Source organism: Catharus ustulatus, chromosome 7 (genome assembly GCF_009819885.2).
Source record: "Catharus ustulatus isolate bCatUst1 chromosome 7, bCatUst1.pri.v2, whole genome shotgun sequence".
Taxonomy (NCBI): domain Eukaryota; kingdom Metazoa; phylum Chordata; class Aves; order Passeriformes; family Turdidae; genus Catharus; species Catharus ustulatus.
In genome coordinates this window covers 39,738,470-39,760,578 of record NC_046227.1, presented here as the reverse complement: position 1 = coordinate 39,760,578, position 22,109 = coordinate 39,738,470, and the positions used below count along the sequence as shown (strand labels likewise).

At 51.3% G+C, this 22,109-nt stretch overlaps 1 protein-coding gene across 2 annotated transcripts in view; it reads right to left on the bottom strand.

Moving 5' to 3' along the window:
* Nucleotides 1-250: 250 nt before the first annotated feature.
* Nucleotides 251-22,109, bottom strand: part of GPD2 (glycerol-3-phosphate dehydrogenase 2) — a 56,060-nt gene continuing 34,201 nt past the window's right edge. For both annotated transcript variants that reach the window (XM_033064746.2, XM_033064747.1), the window contains exons 7-17: nt 19,045-19,206; nt 17,257-17,401; nt 12,836-13,029; nt 10,609-10,743; nt 9,692-9,867; nt 9,149-9,280; nt 5,955-6,113; nt 4,728-4,840; nt 4,576-4,654; nt 4,393-4,491; nt 251-539 (exon numbers count right to left, since the gene is read on the bottom strand). In XM_033064746.2, coding sequence (XP_032920637.1) covers nt 414-539; nt 4,393-4,491; nt 4,576-4,654; nt 4,728-4,840; nt 5,955-6,113; nt 9,149-9,280; nt 9,692-9,867; nt 10,609-10,743; nt 12,836-13,029; nt 17,257-17,401; nt 19,045-19,206 — 1,520 coding nt within the window. In that variant the 3' untranslated portion in view covers nt 251-413. The remainder of the gene's footprint in view (nt 540-4,392; nt 4,492-4,575; nt 4,655-4,727; nt 4,841-5,954; nt 6,114-9,148; nt 9,281-9,691; nt 9,868-10,608; nt 10,744-12,835; nt 13,030-17,256; nt 17,402-19,044; nt 19,207-22,109) is intronic.

Sequence of the window (22,109 nt, the reverse complement as noted above, 5' to 3'; positions counted from 1 at the left end):
ACTGCTGCATGCGGGCACTGCACAGCTGGAACTGCACAGCTGGAACTGCTGCACGCTGGCAGCACGGCTGGCACTGTTGCATGCGGGCACTGCACAGATGGCACTGCACAGCTGGAACTGCTGCAGCCTGGCACTGCAGGACCCTGCTGCACCCCTGGCACTGCACACCTGGCACTGCAGGACCCTGCTGCACCCCTGGCACTGCACACCTGGCACTGCAGGACCCTGCTGCACCCCTGGCACTGCACACCTGGCACTGCACACCTGGCGCTGCAGGACCTCACCCACCCCACGGCCACGTCCCAGAGCAGTAAGGAGATGAAGAATGAAGGAGACAATGACAAACGCAGCAGAGTCCTTAGGGAGGGCTGCCCAGGGGGCTGAGGAGGCCGGGCAGGAGCGGGCAGCCCCGCTCAGAGCCCCCCTCCGCTGCGGTCCACGGGGATGGCCTGGCGGCGCCGCAGGTTCTCCTCCGCGCTCTTCATCAGCACAGCCAGCCTGCTGCCCGACACACGGCCCTTCTGGATGGCACTCATCAGCTGGGGACACAGGGACAGGGACACGGGGTCACCCTGGGCTGCCAGAACGCTGCTGGGGGCCCAGAGCCACAGCAGTGAGCACAGAAAAATGAGTATACACAGCAGTGACACACAGCAGTGACACACAGTTGCAGTGAACCCCTAGCCCTGTATTCCCAAACTGCAAACCCAAACTGTGCTTCAGAGCCCGGCCCCAGGCTCGTTCACTGCCCAGGAATAGCAGAGACTGCTTTGTTCAGGTGAGGCTGGCAGGAAGTGTGGAATTCCCAAAGCAGTGCAGACAACCATCATCACTGGGGTTTTGCCATGACATTGCAGAATTTGGGATAACCCAGCAGCTGCACAGGTTTTCTTTGGTTATTTATAATGCCTGAAGGATGCAGCTCACAAAGATTTGAGATTTTTTTCCATTTAGGAAGGAGTTGTTCCTGTGAGGGTGGGCAGGGCCTGGCACAGGGTGCCCAGATCAGCTGTGGCTGCCCCTGGATCCCTGGATGTGTCCCTGGCCAGGCTGGAATAACCTGATCCAGGGGAAGGTGTCCCTGGCCTTGGCTTGAAGATGAGCTTTAGGGTCCCTCCCAACCCACATCATGATTCCTGATCCACCACTGATCCCAGACCTGTCCTTTTCCACCCACATGCCTTTCTCTGGAGAGACACTGTACTTGACTCCCACAATTCTTTCAAATCCAAATTCCTCTATGGACTTTTAAAACTAATTTACCTTTAAGTCCTGGAAGCTGGACTCTGCTCCCTCCCAGTGAAAGCACACTAGTGCTAAGATTTTAGTTAATTCTTTTTTATCCCATGGATAAAGCCAGCATTAGAGCTGAAATTACCTGCAGCCAGCTCTGCAGGGAGCGCTGGGGAAGCACTGTGCACTTGCCAAATGCAATTTCTTACTCCCACTGACTGCAGGGATCCTTCACATTCCTCCCCCCACAGGAAAAGCTCCGTATTTCACCTGCAGCTGCACCTGTGCAGATGTGCTGTGGCCTCCTCCCAGCCCCAGGGGCACAGCGAGAAGGCACAGGGATCTCTCTCCTGCCCAGACACCTTCCTGGGCCACCAGCCTGTCACAGCTTGGGGCCACGAGCTTTGGGGGAATGGGATGGGCTTGGAGATCCCTCCTCACTCAAACCATTCTGGTATTCTGTGACTCCTCCTGATTTAACGTGGGGTGGTTGCCTTGACATCACTCCACGGGCACTGTGAGCTCCAGGCCACTCACTGCCAGCCCACTGGGCTCCCCCAGCACCGTGCAGCTGGCCCAGGCCAGCCCTGCTCTGCTCCCAGCTGCAGAGCAGGCAGCCCCCAGGTACAACCTGCTCTATTTTCCAGCACAAACCTCCACAAATATTTGCCCAGGGCTTGCACAAGTTCTGCGCTGAAACGCAATTACCTGAAAGTTTTCAGAAAGCAAACACCCAAGTATTGGGCCCTGACTTAACAGATCCATTAAAAAATTAAACAAACATTTAATGTATTTTGCTCCTTCCATGGCAACCCCAGCTCCTTTCAGTGCCACCTTTCCTGGTGAGCCCTGAGTGTTTCCCTGGAGCAGAGCAAGGCACAGGGGAGGGCTCAGCCCTGCAGTGCCATCCCTGCTGCTGTCACCAGGCTGCTCTGGGAGAGCTGCAGGGGCCACACAGGGACTCAGGTTTGCACAGACCATGGTGGAATATCCCTCAGCACAGACCATGGTGGGATACTCCTCAGTACAAACCATGGTGGAATATCCCTCAGCACAGACCATGGTGGAATATTCAGCACAGACTATGGTGGAATATCCCACAGCACAAACCATGGTGGGATATCCCTCAGCACAAACCATGGTGGAATATCCCTCAGCACAAACCATGGTGGAATATTCAGCACAGACTATGGTGGAATATCCCTCAGTACAGACCATGGTGGAATACTCAACATAAACCATGGTGGAATACTCAACACAAACCATGGTGGAATATCCCTCAGCACAGACCATGGTGGAATACTCAGCACAGACCATGGTGGAATATTCAGCACAAACCATGGTGGAATATCCCTCAGCACAAACCATGGTGGAATATTCCTCAGCACAAACCATGGTGGGATATCCCTCAGCACAAACCATGGTGGAATATTCAGCACAGACTATGGTGGAATATCCCACAGCACAAACCATGGTGGAATATTCCTCAGCACAAACCATGATGGAATACTCAACATAAACCATGGTGGAATATTCAGCACAGACCATGGTGGAATAATCCTCAGTACAGACCATGGTGCAATAATCCTCAGCACAGACCATGGTGGGATACTCAGTACAGACCATGGTGGAATACTCCTCAGCACAGACCATGGTGGGATAATCCTCAGCACAAACTGAATATTCCTCAGCACAAACCATGGTGGAATATTCTGCACAGACCATGGTAGGATACTCCTCAGCACAGACCATGGTGGGATAATCCTCAGCACAAACTGAATATTCCTCAGCACAAACCATGGTGGAATACTCAGCACAGACCATGGTGGGATACTCCTCAGCACAAACTGAGTATTCCTCAGCACAGCCTGGCCTTGGCATTGCACAGGGATGATGTGGGGCTGGCAATCCCTGGTGACACTGGTCAGCCTGACAGAACACCCCCAAACCCCACAGAACAATTACTGGCTGCTCCAGCTGCTCAGCCAGTGTACCAAGCTGAGCAAATGCAGCTCACTCAGCCCTGCAGTGAAAGGTTTCCAGTGCAGGTACAGGGCTGTCCCTTTCCAGCAGCCAGAGCTGCTCTCTCCCATTTGAACAGAGCAGCACAAACTCCCACAGCTACTGACTCTCCTTCCCCCCTGGTTTGTTTGGTTTGGTTTTTCCCCTTCCCCCAAGTTCACTGCAGCTCCTCAGCTCAATTGCAGCATTTTAGGCAAATAAATACTCCTTTTTGCTAATGCTGGACACAACCTGTGAAAATTTTCTGCATTTAGATTCAACAATGCTGCTCTTATCCCCAGCTCATCTCCAGAGAGACAATTACCATTTCCTTTGCCTTGATCTTGTTTGTTTAACTTGACACAGTGAAGAAAGGGCTGACATTGACCAAAATCCCCAGCATTAATTTCTCTCCTGTTTGGCATTCATCACTGCCACTGGGCAGGGGAGACACAGCAGGCTCTGAAATACCACCCCAAAAAAGACTCCTCAAACACCAACCCAGCTGAGAGGCTGCATGTGCAAAGGGAGCACCCTTGGTTTTGCTTGAAAGCCCCCCAAAAAGCAGATGCATGTCATTTTTTTAGTGAGACTGGGACAATTTAGCCAATCCAGGAGTTAAAATGGGTTATAGGGCATGGATGGGCTCTAACTAAAAGCTCATTCTTTATCATATTCAGTTTATTATTTAGTTATTTAGTTTAGTATCATTATGGTATATTGCTATTTATTATTATAAATATTTGGTTATTTGGTTGTTTATTATTCAGTTTCTTAGTTTACTCATTTTTATAACAACCCTTAACAGCTGCAGATAAAGTCAGTGTGCACACTGTGCCCTGCACCTTCCAGTGCACACCTGTTTTATTTCAAATACATTCAAACAGCATTTCTGGGCTCTAAATGCCAAATTCAGGTCTGGTCTGGGGCACACTTTATAAATTGGACCTGTTCTTTGAGCCTGACTGGGGAACAAAAAAAACCACCTGAATTTGCAAGTTGCTTGAGGATGGCTCTGAGCCCCTTGCACCAACAGCCCAGGTAACAGTGCCCTGGTGCCAGCCCAGCCCTAAGCAAGGGGAGAACTCCCTGAGCTGGGTCTGCAGTCTAAGGAAGAGCCCTTCCTGAGGCAGGAAGGGCAGGAAAGGCAGCACGTACCTGCAGGAACTCGTTGAGCTCCACCTGCCCGTTCTTGTTGAGATCCACCTCGTTGAGGATCTCGTGCAGGGTGTTCTCGTCCATCTGCACGCTGATGCTCTGCACACACAGGCACAAGGAGGGCTCAGCAGCCTGGGCCTCAGCCAGGCTGCTCCCAGAGGGGCAGGAGCAGGGGGGGCTCACCTGCAGCACACGCTGCACGTCCAGGATGGTGATGAAGCCCTTCTTGTCCTTGTCGAACATGTGGAACCGCTTCTTGTACCTGCACGGGAGGGGCTGGCACTGAGGCTGCGGGGCTGCAGGCACAGCAGCAGCAGCCCTGCTGCCCCACTCACCTCTCAATGTCTGCAGGCAGCAGGCTGATCTCAGAGCTGTCTGTCAACTGGTCTGTTTTCACCTTGTAGCCCATCTCGTAGTACAGAAATGTTCTAGCAGCTTCAAGCTGCTCCTGCAATGGAAACGCCAAACCTGCGTGTCTGAGCAGCAGCAAGTTCTTACACAAATGTTTATTTTTTATACTTTATTATTAGGTACCTCCACTTAACCAGCACTTTTCTAAGGTCCCAAAACTAAGCAGGTGTCAGCTGAAAAGTATCAAAAAGTTAAACTTAGGCACTTTTTACTCTTGGGAAAAGGTATCCAGGCCAGTAAAGATTTCTAATTTCTGTGTAAAGGCTTCCAGAACCATCCACACCTTCAGTCACACACCTTTCTGCCCTTTTCAGGAATGGACTTTTTAGGCCAGCCCTACAACATGTCATTTCTCTCTCACGTATTTCAGTGTGAGGATTCACTCAGCTGTCCAAAATAATAAAAAACAAAGGGAGTTCAACACCAGGCAGGTTCTTTATGGGTCCAGGAGCTTCCTTTGCTGTGGCAGATCTGTTGCAAAGTGTCAGTAAAGCAAAATAACTGAGAGGAACAGGACAGCAGTGGTAAGCCTGCTGTCAGTGCTAGGCTGGGGAGAACAGGATACAGATCTTCCCCTTCCCCACCCCTGGCCCATCCCAACCCAGAGCCTTGGGATAAAGCTTTAGAATGAAATGCACCAAGTGACTCATTCTCCCAGGAATAAAACATCACTTGTAGGTTTCTATTCAACCAAGTTGCCCATAAAGTTTTTTTTCTCTTTTTCCTAAAACTTGTTTAAACCTACTCTAGACTGGAAACCTGGAGGGAGCACCAGGAGCTTGCACCTGTAACCCACGGGGGCCTGGCCTGAACATCAACATTTTCCAGCACCAAAGGACTGGTAACAAACTAATCCAATGCACCACCCACAGGACAGAGACTTTCTGAGTTTGTCATCTCTTTGAAGCAGCGAGAAGTTTTGCTGTTTCATATTGCTCATTTATTTTTGTGCTTTGCCTGTTGAATAAACAGGTTTTTTCCACTTCTCCCCAAAAAGAAATTTCTTCCCAAATCGATTAAGAAAAAAATTGTTTGGGTTTGCTTCTTGGGGGAGATTTTCTCCCCAAATGTGCCTTAAACCAGGACAGATCGCTGGCACTGAAACCCCTCAAGCAGAACAAGCAGCTGGGGCTGGGAAGGGCTCTCTGTACCTTCTTCTTCTGCTCACACCAGTTGAGCTCCTTGGCCATGATGTCCACGATCCTGGGCAGAGCCTCCTCGGCCGCCTGCACGTTGAGGAAGGCGAGGCGGGTGCGGCGGGAGATGATGTCCACGGCGGTGCGCGCGTACTCCTTCACCCCGTACACCACCTGTGGGTGGGGCTTATGGTTATCAATTCATACTGTATTACTGGTTGTTCACAAATACCAAAATGGATGTATTGTATAGCTGGAAAGCTCTGCTGAGGGTGCACTCCTTCACCCCGTACACCACCTGTGGGGTCACCAGCACACACTGTGTTATGGCTGTTCACAGATATCAAAATGAATGTATTGTATCATGTTGGAAAGCTCTGCTGAGGGTGCACTCCTTCACCCTGTACACCACCTGAGGGGTGCCAGCACACAGTGTTAGGGCTGTTCACAAATATCAAAATGAATGTATGGTATCGTTGGAAAGCTCTGCTGAGGCTGTACTCCTTCACCCCATATACCACCTGCAGGTGGGGCTTATGGTTATCAATTCATACTGTATTACTGGCTGTTCACAAATATCAAAATGAATGTATTGTATCATGCTGGAAAGCTCTGCTGAGGCTGTACTCCTTCACCCTGTACACCACCTGTGGGGTGACCAACACACACTTAGGGCTTTGCACAAATATCAAAATGAATGAATTGTATAGCTGGAAACCTCTGCTGAGGGTGCACTCCTTCACCCCGTACACCACCTGTGAGGTGACCAGCACACACAGTCTCATGGCTATTCCCAAATATCAAAATAGATGTATTGTATCATGCTGGAAAGCTCTGCTGAGGGTGCACTCCTTCACCCCGTACACCACCTGTGGGGTTACCAGCACACACTTAGGGCTTTGCACAAATACCAAAATGGATGTATTATATCATGTTGGAAAGCTCTGCCAAGGCTGTACTCCTTCACCCCATACACCACCTGTGGGGTTACCAGCACACACTGTGTTATGGTTGTTCACAGATATCAAAATGGATGTATTGTATCATGTTGGAAAGCTGTGCTGAGGCTGTACTCCTTCACCCCGTACACCACCTGCGGGTGGGGCTTATGGTTATCAATTCATACTGTATTACTGGCTGTTCACAAATATCAAAATGAATGCTGTATGTATCATGTTGGAAACCTCTGCTGAGGGTGCACTCCTTCACCCCACACACCACCTGCGGGGTGCCAGCACACACAGTCTCATGGCTATTCCCAAATACCAAAATGAATGTATTGTATAGCTGGAAAGCTCTGCTGAGGCTGTACTCCTTCACCCCGTACACCACCTGTGGGGTTACCAGCACACACAGTGTTAGGGCTGTTCACAAATATCAAAATGAATGCATTGTATCATGTTGGAAAGCTCTGCTGAGGGAGCACTCCTTCACCCCGTACACCACCTGCGGGGTGACCAGCACACACTTAGGGCTTTGCACAAATATCAAAATGAATGTATTGTATCATACTGGAAACCTCTGCTGAGGCTGTACTCCTTCATCCCATACACCACCTGTGGGGTTACCAGCACACACAGTCTCATGGTTATTCCCAAATATCAAAATGAATGTATTATATCATGTTGGAAACCTCTGCTGAGGCTGTACTCCTTCATCCCATACACCACCTGTGGGGTTACCAGTACACACTAAGGGCTTTGCACAAATATCAAAATGAATGTATTATATCATGTTGGAAACCTCTGCTGAGGGTGCACTCCTTCATCCCATACACCAGCTCTGGGTGATACCTTGAGCTTTAAGGTTTTCTGTTCTGCTTGGGGGCGCAGCTTTTAGTTTTATATTAAGGGTTACTAGGATCTTTTCACAGATATTTTTTTTTTTTGTGGTGAAGACAAAACAGTCCTATTCCAGCTGGAGACTCTTCAAACTTCAGGCCCTAAGCATAAACAGCATGAAAAGAGCAGGGTGGGCAAGCAAGGAGGATGGGACTCCATGATTTGAGGCTGTCCCAGGTTACAATGTAAAGATGTGCTCAGCAGTGTGTGTTCAATAAAAATCCATTTTATTCCCTTAACTTTGTGTAGCCTCTGTTCCAGCTCCTCTAGGCATCAGCTCTGGCCAGCCAGGCAGGAAGGGTATCTGGAAAAGCCTGGACTGAAGCCCTGCCAGCAGAAGTCCAGAGGTGTCAGAGCCAAGAACCCTGGGACACCAGCACATGAGTGACCAAATACAAGATTATTCTCTTTAGCACCTGGGTTAGGTGCTAAGAGGTTTTGTGCATTGTAATTTTGTAAATTGTAAATTTGTCTGCTGCACATCTATTACTTTTGGTCTTCTTTTTTTTTTAATTGCCAGGATCAGGATGAAAAGCACAAGAGATGGAATTTTGTGTTTGGACTGAGATGTTTATTAATTGTTATCTATGTTACAGTGAGTGCTGCAGCACTTCTAGCTAACCAGCTAAAAATGGTGAAATGGCAATGCATCTTGCTCATTACAAGGTCTTCTAAGGTTTAATTATCCAATTAAAAGCTAGCACCAAAATTATTTTTTGATGAAACACTCGTGACCTGCAGTGTGGCATTTTTCATCCAATCACAAAAATATACTTATATGCAAGAAGAATGAAAACCTCTGCCCTAAAACCTCCATCTTGTCCCATACCTATTACTATATTCTAAAACCCCAAATTCCAAACCCTTCACCATGTGATGTTCCACACTTCTATTCAAACTGCACACCAGTGATTTCAGTTCTATCACTCACTTTTGGAAGTTTCCTCCAAGGCCTCAGGTTAAAATCAGTGTTTTTGGGGGTCAGTGCCTGACAGCACAGAAAGCCCCAAACCCCCCAGTATCCAGGGCTCCAACACACATCAGACAGACACAGCCAGCAGGACAAAGCAGGTTTAGCACCCCAGATCCCAAGAACAGGGCTGGGAAAGCTCCCTGTTCCTTGGAACATTTTATAGAATCCACCTGGGTTCAAATGTTTGTACATGAAGTTAAAAAATGGGCACCATATGAATATTTAATTAAGCATAAATATATTATAAGTGTATATATGGATACATAAAGTGTGCCCCAGGCACAGGCACAGAGAATCTTTGTCTCCCCAAAGGAAAGGGCCCAGGGAGATGTTTCAGAGCCTCCACCCTGCTCATGCCAAGCACAGAATCACAGTGCTGTGGTTGTCTCACGTACCTCAGCTTCAATGTAAGGGAATTCAGACACCAGGCGCTTCCCAACAATAGGCCACCTCTTCCCTGTCACCTGGGCTATTTTGGCCACCTCAAAAGCCTTGCCCCCGTAGGTGGAAGCCAGGTGCTGAGCCACCTGTGGAGAGAAAAACAAACCCAGCATGCCTTGAAAGCACATGGAAGACACATTTCCTTGGCCATGCCCTCATGCCCAATAACAGCAGGCTGCCAGGGGGTTGGAGTGTGACAGCGTGGGGGGAATCTCAGTGCTGGGGGAGGCTGGAGCAGCAGGGCCCTGCTGTGTCTGTGCCAGCAGGGCTGAGAGCCCAGCTCTCCTGCCACACCCTGACCAGAGCTGCTCACAGCTCCTGGGGTCTCCAGGGATCACACACTCTGCCAAGTCAGAGCCTGTTTAAGCAGGGACAGTCAAGATTAGGAGGAAGAGAAAAAGGGAAGATGATGATGATGAACAATTACTAACTTTATTTCTGACTGGGCTCACCAGACCTTAGACCAAACCCCTCCAACACAGGCAGCCAGGACTCACCTCACTTTCCAGCCCATAGTCCTGGACCAGCCTGATGTAGAGCGTGGGGCTCCAGTCCTGAGCCCCCTCGAGCTGCAGCCCCATGGTTTGGCAGGAGCCTGCGGGCAGGCTGTGCTCCCTGACGGCTGCGTCGATGGTGTCCCGGGCCATGGCGCGGTACGTCGTCCACTTCCCACCTGGGGGAACACACACTGCTCACCTGGGCCCTGCAGGGAGAACTGCTGCCTGGGGAGGCTGGGCTGGAGCACAGACTGGGCACAGCAAGGGGAGTAAAATGGGGATTGACTGAAAGCATAAAATGGGGATTGACTGAAAGGATAAAATAGGGATTGACTGAAAGGATAAAATAGGGATTTATTTAAAGGATTCACCCTGGGCAGTGCAAGAGCCCAGCCAGGGCTGCACCCAAACCAAATCCCAGATGGATCCTGGGCACGAGTTTTACACTTTTATAAATTTTGGTTCATCCACATCTTGGAGTCAATTATCCAAGCACAGCCCCAGGCTGTGAAGTCTCAGTCCCCTTTCCCTCACTGCTGTTTATGATTTTTGGGTACCAGCTGTCCTTGGTTCCCCAGCTAGAAAGGGATTGTTTTGTCACTACCCTGTGAAGAGAACTTACTGAAGTTTCAGAGCTACACACTAAGCAGCAGAGATTCTGAAAAACATAAAATATAAAAGCTAAAACCCAATGCATCATTTCCCCCCTTCAGAGGCTTAACAAGGCCTTTACCATGTCAAGCTGTCACACACTACAGACAATCTCTGTATTTCATGTACCACATGCTTGGTGCCAGGCTGGCTCCAGCCAGCCCTCTGCTCTGACAGGGCAGTTCCTGGTCACAAGAATCACCACAGAACAGGATTTCTGCAAGGAGCCCCTGGGGAAGGCCAGCAGGCTGGAGCTGTGGCAGTACCTGCGACGGTGATGAGGCCGCTGTCGCTGACGGTCACCACGTGGTTCCGGGACAGGGACTGCGTGTCCTTGGAGTCGGGGTTGGTCACCAGGGGCCGGATGCCACTCCAGGCTGCCAGCACATCTCCTCTTCTCACTGTGCAGAGCCACACTGAGCCCAGGCTGCCCAGCTCCCACTGGGCTGCAGGGCACTGCCAAGGGCTGTCCCCACCCTGCTGGCCCTGAGCACCCCCAGAGCTGGGGATGAGCTGGCTATGGGACCCCAGGGCACTGCCAAGGGCTGTCCCCACCCTGCTCAGCCTGAGCACCCCCAGAGCTGGGGATGAGCTGGCTATGGGACCCCAGGGCACTGCCAAGGGCTGTCCCCACCCTGCTGGCCCTGAGCACCCCCAGAGCTGGAGACAGCCCCCAGAGCTGGGGACAGCCCCTAGAGCTGGGGATGAGCTGGCCATGGAACCCCAGGGCACTGCCAAGGGCTGTCCTGCTGGCCCTGAGCACCCCCAGAGCTGGGGACAGCCCCCAGAGCTGGGGATGAGCTGGCCATGGAACCCCAGGGCACTGCCAAGGGCTGTCCTGCTGGCCCTGAGCACCCCCAGAGCTGGGGATGAGCTGGCCATGGAACCCCAGGGCACTGCCAAGGGCTGTCCCCACCCTGCTCAGCCCTGAGCACCCCCAGAGCTGGGGATGAGCTGGCCATGGAACCCCAGAATCACTGATGGGGGAAAAGCTCTCCCAGCCCGTGGAGTCCAGTACCAATGCCCACCTTGTCACCAGCCCAGAGCACTGAGTGCCACCTCCAGGACAGCTCCAGGGATGGGCACTGCAAACCTCCCTGGGCAGCTCCAGCCTGATCTCCCTTCCCATGAAAATTCTTCCCAATGAACCTGAACAGTCCTTACATTACATTTTATAAACCACAATAAAGTTTGTTGCATGAGTGTAACATTTCCTTTCAGACCTTCCAAGCTTTTCCTCTAGTTTGAAGGTCATTATTCCAAGATTTCCCCTTGACAAGTCATCTTTATCCACAGCCCTCACCCTAAGTGCAGTTGCCAATTTGCTTCATACTGAAGTCTTTGGAACATGTTTTTAATACAACTTTCAAATGACCGATAATTGAAAAATCACTAAAAGGGTGTAAAAAACATCCCCCAAAGAACAGGGAATAGATTTCCAAAATCAATGGTGCTCTGCTAGCGTGTTCAACCTGCCAAAATGAAGTGTTAATCACAGACACAAGATCCTGTATTAGCTTTGTAAACTAATGAAACTCCAGAAAGCAGCACGCGTGACGCTGTAATTAAGCAGCTGGAAGGTGTCCAAGCCGTGGAAGTTGATAACCCTGGCACTGGCTCTGCCAGCACAGGCAGGGCTGTCCAGGCTTGATATGGCCAGTGCTGTTGTTATTTCAGCTCCAGACATCTATAAACAGCAATTGCACAGGAAAACCAGCACAGGCCCAGCTGGGCTGAGCCAGAGGGACTGAACTCCTCTGAATGTGCTGCTGGAAAATACGTGGGAAACCACGGAAACCTAAACCATCCAATCCACCCCTGCCATGGCAGGGACACCTTCCACTAGCCCAGGGTGCTCCAAGTCCTGTCCAGCCTGGCCTGGGACACTGCCAGGGATCCAGGAGAAGCCACAGCTGAAATTTGTCCCCAGTATCCCATCTAATCTCTGTCCTATTCACATTCCCATCTCCCTTCCTGCTCTCCTGCACTTCCAACACCAACTGCTGCCCCAGACACTCAACAGGAGCATCCCTGGACCCTTTCAGAACTTCATACAACATGCAGACAATTCTCCACTTCAGGGAACAAGGATTTGAGCATTTCCCATCCCCAGACATCAGGTTTTCCCAAACCTGAGTATGTTACAGTGTTCCTCCCTGAGCACTTTTCAGATTGATTTCAATGCTGTAGCAGAAGCACAGCAGTAGAAATGCTTTCAGAGAATAATTTAAATAAAACAAACCCTCACACTAGAGGAAAGATGACTGCCCAGGGCAGTGATGGAGTCACTGTCCCCTTCCCTGGAGGTGCCCAAAAAACAAGTGGAGGTGGCACTGGGGATGTGCCAGTGGTGACAATGGTAGTGGTGCTGACTTCAGCCCCGGGTTTCACAGAGCCAGATCCCAGCTGCAGTCACACAAGAGCTGCAGGCAGCAGCAGCAGTGCCCACCCTGCCAGCCCTGCCAGCCCTCCCAGGGAAGGATCCCCCTTCACCTTCCACGTCTGCTCCCAGGTAGTTGCGCACTTCGCTCAGGATGAAGTTGATGTCCTCCTCGGTGGGGATGGGGTGGGAGGTGACATCTGTGGGGCTGTCCGTGGTCCCTGCAATCGTCATCTTCTCCCAGGGCAGGAAGAAGATCACTCTGCCATCGCTGGTGGCCGGGTCCAGCAGCCCCATGTTGTCAGGGCTGAAAGAGAGGAGGGACAGGGCGGTGACACCTGGGGTCTGTCCTGCACCCCAGGGCCAGGTAAGGACCGGGACACCACACCTGTTCTCAGGTAAAGGAGTTAATAAATGAACAAATAATGGATTGCATGTGTGGTGAAATCCATTGAAAAGTGCCTTGAACCCACTGAAAATATCTTAAGTTGCAAAGTAGGATGTGCCCAGCAGTGTGAGCTCTGTCCCCAGATGTTAAACCTGTGGGATATCTCCTGTTAATGGCCAGTTGTTAAACCAGCTGGGCAGGGATCTTTATCTGTCCCACAGCCCATCCTCCCTCCAGGAGATCTCTCCTGTTCATGGCCACTGAGACCCAGGGCATGGCTGATAAAATTCCATCATCCCATGGGGAGATGCTCCAGCCAGGGGAGGAGCCAAGCATTTCCTACCCTGATAAAATCTGAGATTTGGAACATCAGAGCAGCCTTTCCCACTGGATCCCAGAGGAAAACCAAGACACCAAACCATGTCTTTAAACAGATATCCCAGAAGTTTGGGGAAGCCAGGCCCGTGGATGTTTTTATGCCATTAAATTGTGGTGATTTCTCTGATCTGCCTCCACAGCAAAGGTGGAGCAGGAGGGGTGAGGGGGGGGGACTGAGAGGAGAAGGAGCACAAAGAAGAGAAATGAAGACATTTAAGGAATACCCTTGCAGTGACACTAAGCCTGAGTTTGTCACCACCTGCCACTTCAGCAGCAAGGAACACCCACAGACTCCTGAGGGATTTGGAGTGAGGAACGTGCTCTGAGTGCCTCCAGCTCTGTGGCCCTGGGTGGGCAACTGTGCTTTGAGGAAAAAAGGCAAAAGACATTCAGTAGATGCTTCCACTCAGACATTTTTCATGACTTCTGCCAGTGCTACAACAGAATAATTTAGTATAAAGATGGAAAACTGTAGTGCTTTGGATAGGAAATTTTAATTAATGTATCAGGTTTTTCTGGTGTAATGTTAAGAAAGATATCCACAGGTACAAACCCACTGCCTCCTCCTCATGGCTTGTTAAAAAGCTCTGCCTGTATTTCAGAAAACAAAAGGCTTTTATAAGCACTTCAAAGTACACAGTTTTATGCAGGAAAACATTGAACTTCCCCTTTTTTCCATCGGTTTTACTTCAAGGACTGATGCTGGCTTTCATTTCAGGTGCAGCAAACAAACGTGTGCAGTCAGGTCAGGGCAGTCCAGGCTGTGCCCCTGAGATGCAGGCAGCACATGGAGGGCAGGAGATGCAGATTTAGGAGGCACCTGGGCACTTCAGAGGGGAATAATTCAATGACTCAAACCCTAAGCAGGGTCTGGAGGCAAAGACCTGCTTGGGTGGGATTTACCTATCGAAGCTGAACCGCTGAATATTGCATTTTTAGGAAGCCTGAAGAGATTGCTGAGGGAAGTTGGCAATATCTGGTGGCAAGGCTGGGAGAGAGGCTGAGAATTTCATAGCTAGCATGTATATCAGAGCCATTTTAGCTGATATTTATAGACAGCTTAGGCACACGGTGGCAGAGGTACAATCTAATAGGGGAAGTCAACACAGGTTTGGGAAAGGTAAATCACCTCAGACAAATGATTACTTTTTAAAATGAAAAAGCTGTTGATTTAGAGGCAGAGGAAATCAGAGGTTTAATATACAGTATCAGAATTCAGAAACTTCATAGACATTTTCTTCAAAGTATGAATTTTTTTATGTGATTTCATAAAAACTGCTAAAAACAAGGAGAGACTTCAAACTAAGTTTCCCCACAGCAGTTCTGGACTGGAGTGTTTTAGATTGCACAGCAAGTGCTGGGAAAAGAGTTTTCCATGTGCCAGTTATTCACTGAATCACTGATACCAGCTGTCCTGGGAAGCTCTCTCTCCCTGCCCTTTGCCATGCTTGTTCCAGCTTATTTAAATAACTAAAGAACCACCCAAACAAATGCAAAATAAGGTGTTTTGCATCAGAAAGAAGCATCTTAACACCCAAATACTGGCCTTCCTGAGGCCTCAGGAGTGTGCTGCTGCACACCAGGAACACCTCTGAAACAACACGGTTTTGTGGGGCAGAATTCCTCTATTCCACCATGGCTGGGAGAAGGGTAAAAACCTTGTAGAATGGTGATATTTATCTTTAAAGATGGCTAAAATGGGCAAATTCAGGATTGGAAACTCCCCCATGGAGCACAAAGCAATGTTGTACAGAGAAATGCAGAGGTGAAAGCTCTGGAGGTGCATGGAAGGTCTTGGATCCATGGAAGAGCCCCAGATGAAGAAGTATTTCACCAAAGCACCACAAACACAATTTAAAAACAATAAAAAGTGATTTTCCACAGAGAAGCAAGGTGCAACAGGCAAGTTTACCTGGAAAGTGGAATGCAGAGCAGAGGGGAAAATTCCAGAAAGACAAAAAAATCTGAAGGTGCTGAGAAGGGAGAGGAAAAAGCCTTGCCTTCACAGACACATTCCAGGCAGGAAGCCTAATTAATGAGGGGAGGAACTCTGGGACTCTTAATGAAGGACATCAATGAGTAAGAAACCCATGGGGAGTGAATGCATTAGGTTAACATTAGTTTTACAAAATCTTGACTATATTTGTAACTAAAACCCTATGGATGTTAAAAAAAAAAACGAAAATTTGTGTGACTGTGGGCCAGAATCCTGCAGCACAGTGCCAGGGCACGGTGAAATGCCAACCTGCCTGTGCTGAGCAGTGTCCTTGGCATCAGAGAAGGAAGCAAGGCCTGAGACAACCAAGACTGAATCCCACGAGTGTTTTCTGTTTAGCAGACAGCTCCCACTCTCAGCTATCCCACCCCAAGGAAATTCAGAGCTGTTTTATCTTATCAGCTGTGCTGTGGGGGCACTATGTGGGCAGATACTGTTTTCCAAGGAAAGTAATCCCACATGCTGACATACACAGGGAACATGGAGAGCGAGAATTCTCCACATTTCCAATTAAAATTATTGGGTTATTACAGAATAAATAAATCAGAGCTCGCAAGCACACCCAGCCATCTTCTACTTTGGATTTACCAAGTGAGTCCAGGTTTTAAAGCTCTCCATGTTTTTGTGCAGAGCCATAAAGCTAATCACACACATCCTCCTCCTGGCATATGAGGAAACTGGGATTACAGCCCATTTCTCCACATTTTTAGTACTTTAAAGCAGCTATCAGGTCATTTTACCATTTTTCATGGAGAAAGATACAAAAATGAAAAAAAACCAAAAAACAACAAACCAGAAGAGAATGTAGGGGTGATTTTACACCAGGCCAAAATGCCTCAATTTTACAGCGTGTGGTGGTGTCCTGTTGGGACAGAAGCAGCCCAGGGTGCTCTGGAGGGCTGAATTCCCATTCTGAGCAGGGCTGGGGAAGGCATTACTGCAAGGGCACTGTATCAACACAACTGGGCTAAGTCCATAAAGGGGAATTTCCATTAGGATGCTAATGACTTCAGGAAGCAAAGGTAATATTTGAGTTCTGACTGACAAGGCTGGCTGGGAGAAGGGGATTTGGCTTTGCACAGCAAACAGGGAGAGCAGCAGGAGCCTGCAGGGAGCAGAGTGCCACGGGAACCTCTCCTGGAGCAAGGAGGGCACCTCCTGCCCAGCACGACCCCCACACAGCAGGTGTGGCTGTGTCACTCTGAGCTACTTCTGCTGCCTGTGTAGTCATTATTATTTCTGATTACTCTGCCCATTCTGTCACTTATTCTGCACTCCTGTTTTCTCTGAGCAGAGCTCAGAGTCACTGCACACAGAGCTTCACACGTAAAGGCAGGCAGTGAACAAGATGATCTTTAAAGTCCCTTCCAAGCCCAGATCACTCTGTGATTCCATGATTTAACAGGACTAGAGATTCTGTGTGAAGGTGGAACCTCTCTGGAAGGTTTTGCACGCTCCCTGTTTTCCTGAGGGGGTGACAAGCAGCAGCACACTCAGCTCAGAGGCAGCACTGAACCAGGTGCTTTCACAAGCCTGGGCTGTGCTGCCTTCTGCTTCAGCAGGAGTCCTGCCTTGGGGAGCTCTAACTAAAACCTGAATAGATGAAATTGTTCTTCTGGCCAGCACAGCGCCGGGATCCTCTTTAAGAAACACAAATAAAAATCAGAATCACACTGTGCACTCAGAGCTGCCGTGCAGCCCCCGGTGTGCTGAGCTGATTGATGCAGCAGCAGCAGAGGTGACAATTGCAGCTCCAGGGGCAGCAGCCTCACCTGTAGTAGCCAGGCATGACGATGTGCACGCCCGCGCTGGGCTGGCAGATGTTGGGCACCTTCTCATCGTCCATTTTGCGCACGGAGTCGGTGAAAGGTCCCGTGGCATTGATAACACACTTGGCTCTGACATCGAACTCCTTCCCTGCGAGAGGAACAGATCAATCACACACCGCTGCCTGCCTGCTCACGGGCTCTTTGTTATTCATCTCTCTGCAGCCCAGCCTACTGTAACGTGTACCCTGCGTGTCTGAACAGCAGCTGGGACGGTGCTGGAAACCAACTGAGTGTGCACCCAACAGCACATCTGAGGGAAAATGTTTTAGAGAATTCCAGCTTGTCTGTTCGGGCACAAGAGAGGCAGGCAGGGGAGGTGCTCAGCTGAAATGTGCTTCTCAAGAAGAGAGATTTCAGTCTCAGCCTGCAGGGTGGGTAAATGGGATTCCTACTGTACAGCACGGAGCCTTTCACGATGTCATCTCTGCCTGACACAAGGGCTGGGTGCACAGCTCGGGCTGGGGTGCACAGCTCGGGCTGGCCTGCCAGAACACTGCGGTTTGAGTGAGAAATGTGACACGTGTGCAAGCTGAGTGACACTCAAGGCACAGCCTGGCAAGGTGGCTCCTGTGCTGGGTCAGGGCTGGTCACAGACGGCAGCGGCCCCATTCCTCCCTCCCACGTCAGCCCAGGGTGTCACTGTCCCTGCAGTGCCCAACCCACAGACCCCGTTCACCTGCAAGGACATCCCTGCAGTGCACCCCACAGACCCCACAGATCCTACACACCCCACAGACCCCACAGATCCTACACACCCAGCAGACCCCATATGAACCCCATACACACCTCATACAAACCCCATATAGACTCCATACAAACCCCACATAGACCCCATATGAACCCCATACAGACCCCATACACCCCACACAGACCCCATACACCCCACACAGACCTCACACCCCACAGACCCCACAGATCCTACACACCCAGCAGACCCCATATGAACCCCATACAGACCCCACACAAACCCCACACAGACCCCATACACCCCATACAAACCCCACATAAACCCCATACACCCCATACAGACCCCAAATACCCCATACAGACCCCATACAGACCCCATACAGACCCCATATGAACCCCATACACCCCACAGACCCCACACACCCCCACAGACCCCGTACCCACCTGTGAGCACGTCCCTGCAGCGCACCCCGCAGACCCCACACAGACCCCATACAGACCCCACACACCCCCACAGACCCCGTACCCACCGGTGAGCACATCCCTGCAGCGCACCCCACAGACCCCAAATACCCCATACAGACCCCATACAGACCCCACACAGACCCCATACACCCCACACAGACCCCAAATACCCCATACAGACCCCAAATACCCCACACAGACCCCGTACCCACCGGTGAGCACATCCCTGCAGCGCACCCCGCAGACCCCATACACCCCATACAGACCCCACAGACCCCATACACCCCATACAGACCCCATACACCCCACACAGACCCCATACAAACCCCATACCCACCGGTGAGCACGTCCCTGCAGCGCACCCTGCAGACCCCAAATACCCCATACACACCCCATACAGACCTCATACAGACCCCAAATACCCCATACAGACCCCAAATACCCCATACAGACCCCATACACCCCATACACCCCATACAGACCCCGTACCCACCGGTGAGCACGTCCCTGCAGCGCACCCCACAGACCCCAAATACCCCATACAGACCCCACACACACCCCATACAGACCCGTACCCACCGGTGAGCACGTCCCTGCAGCGCACCCCGCAGACGCGCAGCCGCCCGCCCGTGCCCGGCTCCTTGAGCAGCTGCTGCACCTCGGTGTAGTTGGCGGTGACGGCGCCGTAGCGCGCGGCGGTCAGGGCGATGGCCAGGTTCATGCGCGCGTCGTTGTGCTGGCCTGGGGGAGAGAGGCAGTGTCACCTGCGGCAGTGTCACCCGCGGCAGTGTCACCTGTGGCAGTGTCACCTGTGGCAGTAGCAGCCCTGGCAGTGTCACCTGTGGCAGTGTCACCCGTGGCAGTGTCACCTGTGGCAGTGTCACCTGTGGCAGTAGCAGCCCTGGCAGTGTCACCTGTGGCAGTGTCACCCGTGGCAGTGTCACCTGTGGCAGTGTCACCCACAGCAGTGTCACCCGCGGCAGTGTCACCTGTGGCAGTATCACCTGTGGCAGTGTCACCATGACAGAGTCATGCCTGGCAGTGTCAGCCCTAGCAGTGTCACCTGCGGCAGTGTCTGTCACCCGCAGCGGTCTCACCCCCAGCAGTGTCACCCTGGCACTGCCACCCACGGCAGTGTCACTCACAGCAGTGTCACCTGCAGAGGTGTCACCCACAGCAGTGTCACCTGCAGAGGTGTCACCCGCAGCAGTGTCACCGTATTACCTGCAGCAGTGCCAGCCCCAGCAGTGTCACCACAGCAGTGTCACCACAGCAATGTCACCTGCAGAGGTGTCACCCACAGCAGTGTCACCTGCAGAGGTGTCACCCGCAGCAGTGTCACCGTATCACCCGCAGCAGTGCCAGCCCCAGCAGTGTCACACACAGCAGTGTCACCCGCAGCAGTGTCACCCACAGCAGTGTCACCCACAGCAGTGTCACCTGCAGAGGTGTCACCTGCAGCAGTGTCACCATATCATCCAAAGCAGTGCCAGCCCCAGCAGTGTCACCACAGCAGTGTCACCCGCAGCAGTGTCACCGTGTCACCCGCAGCAGCGCCAGCCCCAGCAGTGTCACCACAACAGTGTCACCTGCAGAGGTGTCACACACAGCAGTGTCACCCCCAGCAGTGTCAGCCACAGCAGTGTCACCCGCAGCAGTGTCACCTGCAGCAGTGTCACCTGCAGAGGTGTCACCCGCAGCAGTGTCACCGTATCACCCACAGCAGTGTCATCCCCAGCAGTGTCACCCACAGCAGTGTCACCGTATCACCTGCAACAGTGTCATCCACAGCAGCGTCACCCACAACAGTGTCACCTGCAGAGGTGTCACCCGCAGCAGTGTCACCGTATCACCCGCAGCAGTGCCAGCCCCAGCAGTGTCACCACAACAGTGTCACCTGCAGAGGTGTCACCCACAGCAGTGTCACCCACAACAGTGTCACCTGCAGAGGTGTCACATACAGCAGTGTCACCCGCAGCAGTGCCAGCCCCAGCAGTGTCACCACAGCAGTGTCACCTGCAGAGGTGTCACCCACAGCAGTGTCACTGTATCACCTGCAGCAGTGCCAGCCCCAGCAGTGTCACCACAGCAGTGTCACCCGCAGCAGTGTCACCGTGTCACCCCCAGCAATGTCACCCCCAGCAGCGTCTGTCACCCGCAGCAGTGTCACCCGCAGCAGTGTCAGCCCCGATCTGTCACAGCTGGCCCTGCCACAGCCCCGATCTGTCACAGCTGTCCCTGTCACATCGCATGGCTCTCACGGCCGCTCGCTGCCGGGGCTCGTTTCTGTATATTCCTTTGAACTTCCCAACACACAACATAAAAGCACCCAAAAAAGAGAAGCAAGTGGACAAGAATTAATGAAGGATTCTTAACATATATCATTAAAGATTTATTACTGAAATTCCCTCGTTAAAGGAAACCAAGAGAGAGGTGGAGGGACTGTGAGGGGAGGATGATTAATTACTCTGAAATGCTGGCTTCACCTGAGACTTTTCCTATTTATTATTGCACTGAAGTTGGAGGCCTGGATGCTGGCTGGAAAGAATTACTATACATTGAAGGGGCCAGGCTCTGTGTGTCCTGAATAATTAATTTCCGAGCAGGCTAAACTTCCTGAGGTACGGCTCAGTTCCCCACCTGTTTGGACCACTCCTATCAGGGACCATACTGATAAAGTGATAAATTTGTAATAGATACTGTAGGTGATTTATGTTGCCAGCATTCCCAGCATTTAGTATAAATGGTTTATGTAAAGTTTGGTCCTTCGGATTCTGCCTGCGCAAATCTCCAACCCCTGTGCAAATCATCTGTTCCCAGCTAAAAGGGCAAAGTTATAAAGATGGGATCAATGGCCTGGCAAGCACCACCTCCCCTCCCCAAACCATCGTTCCAGCCCAGCCCAGGCTGGCCACTGCAATCCGTCTTCAGCTGGGAGAAAAAAAGTTACACAAAGTGTGCAGAAACAGCAGCATGATTAAGCACCGATGAAGAAACAAACAGTAACTCCGATTGCACTCAGCACACAATGCCCAGAATCAGCTGCAACAACACAAGAACAGCAAAACAACTGAGCAGGATGTCAGGAAAAGTTGGGGATGCTCCATCACACGAGATGCACGGGAGGGAACAACCATCGGTCAGAGCTGGCAGGCACAGCCTTCAGTGAATGCAGGGCACTGCTGCTGCTGGCAGGGAGGGATAAATAAATGACATTATGAGGTTCACCTCAACCCTGCCCAGCTCCAGACAGGGGTGAGAGAAGGTGCAGCTCGAGTGCAGAGGGAGCACAGGGGGACAAAGGGACAAAGCCATGAGCTGTGGAACAGCAGCTGCTTCCACACAGCATCAGGGATTCAGAGGAAGCCAGAGCCCCAGCAGTGACTGCATGTGGCACTCAGTGCCCTGGGCTGGCTCACGAGGGGAGGTCACAGCTCACACTCGATGCTCTCGGAGGGCTTTTCCACCATAAATGCTTCAGTGACTCTGTAATGCACGGAAGGCTGCTCTAGCCTGCAGCCAGGGCTGTGAGGAGCTCATTGCTCAGGAGATAAAGGGAGATCCTTTATCTGTGTGAGCTGGGGCCAGCCTGACCCTCAGCACTGCAGGACCTGCTGTCCCAGCTGCAGCAGCGCCCCAGACAG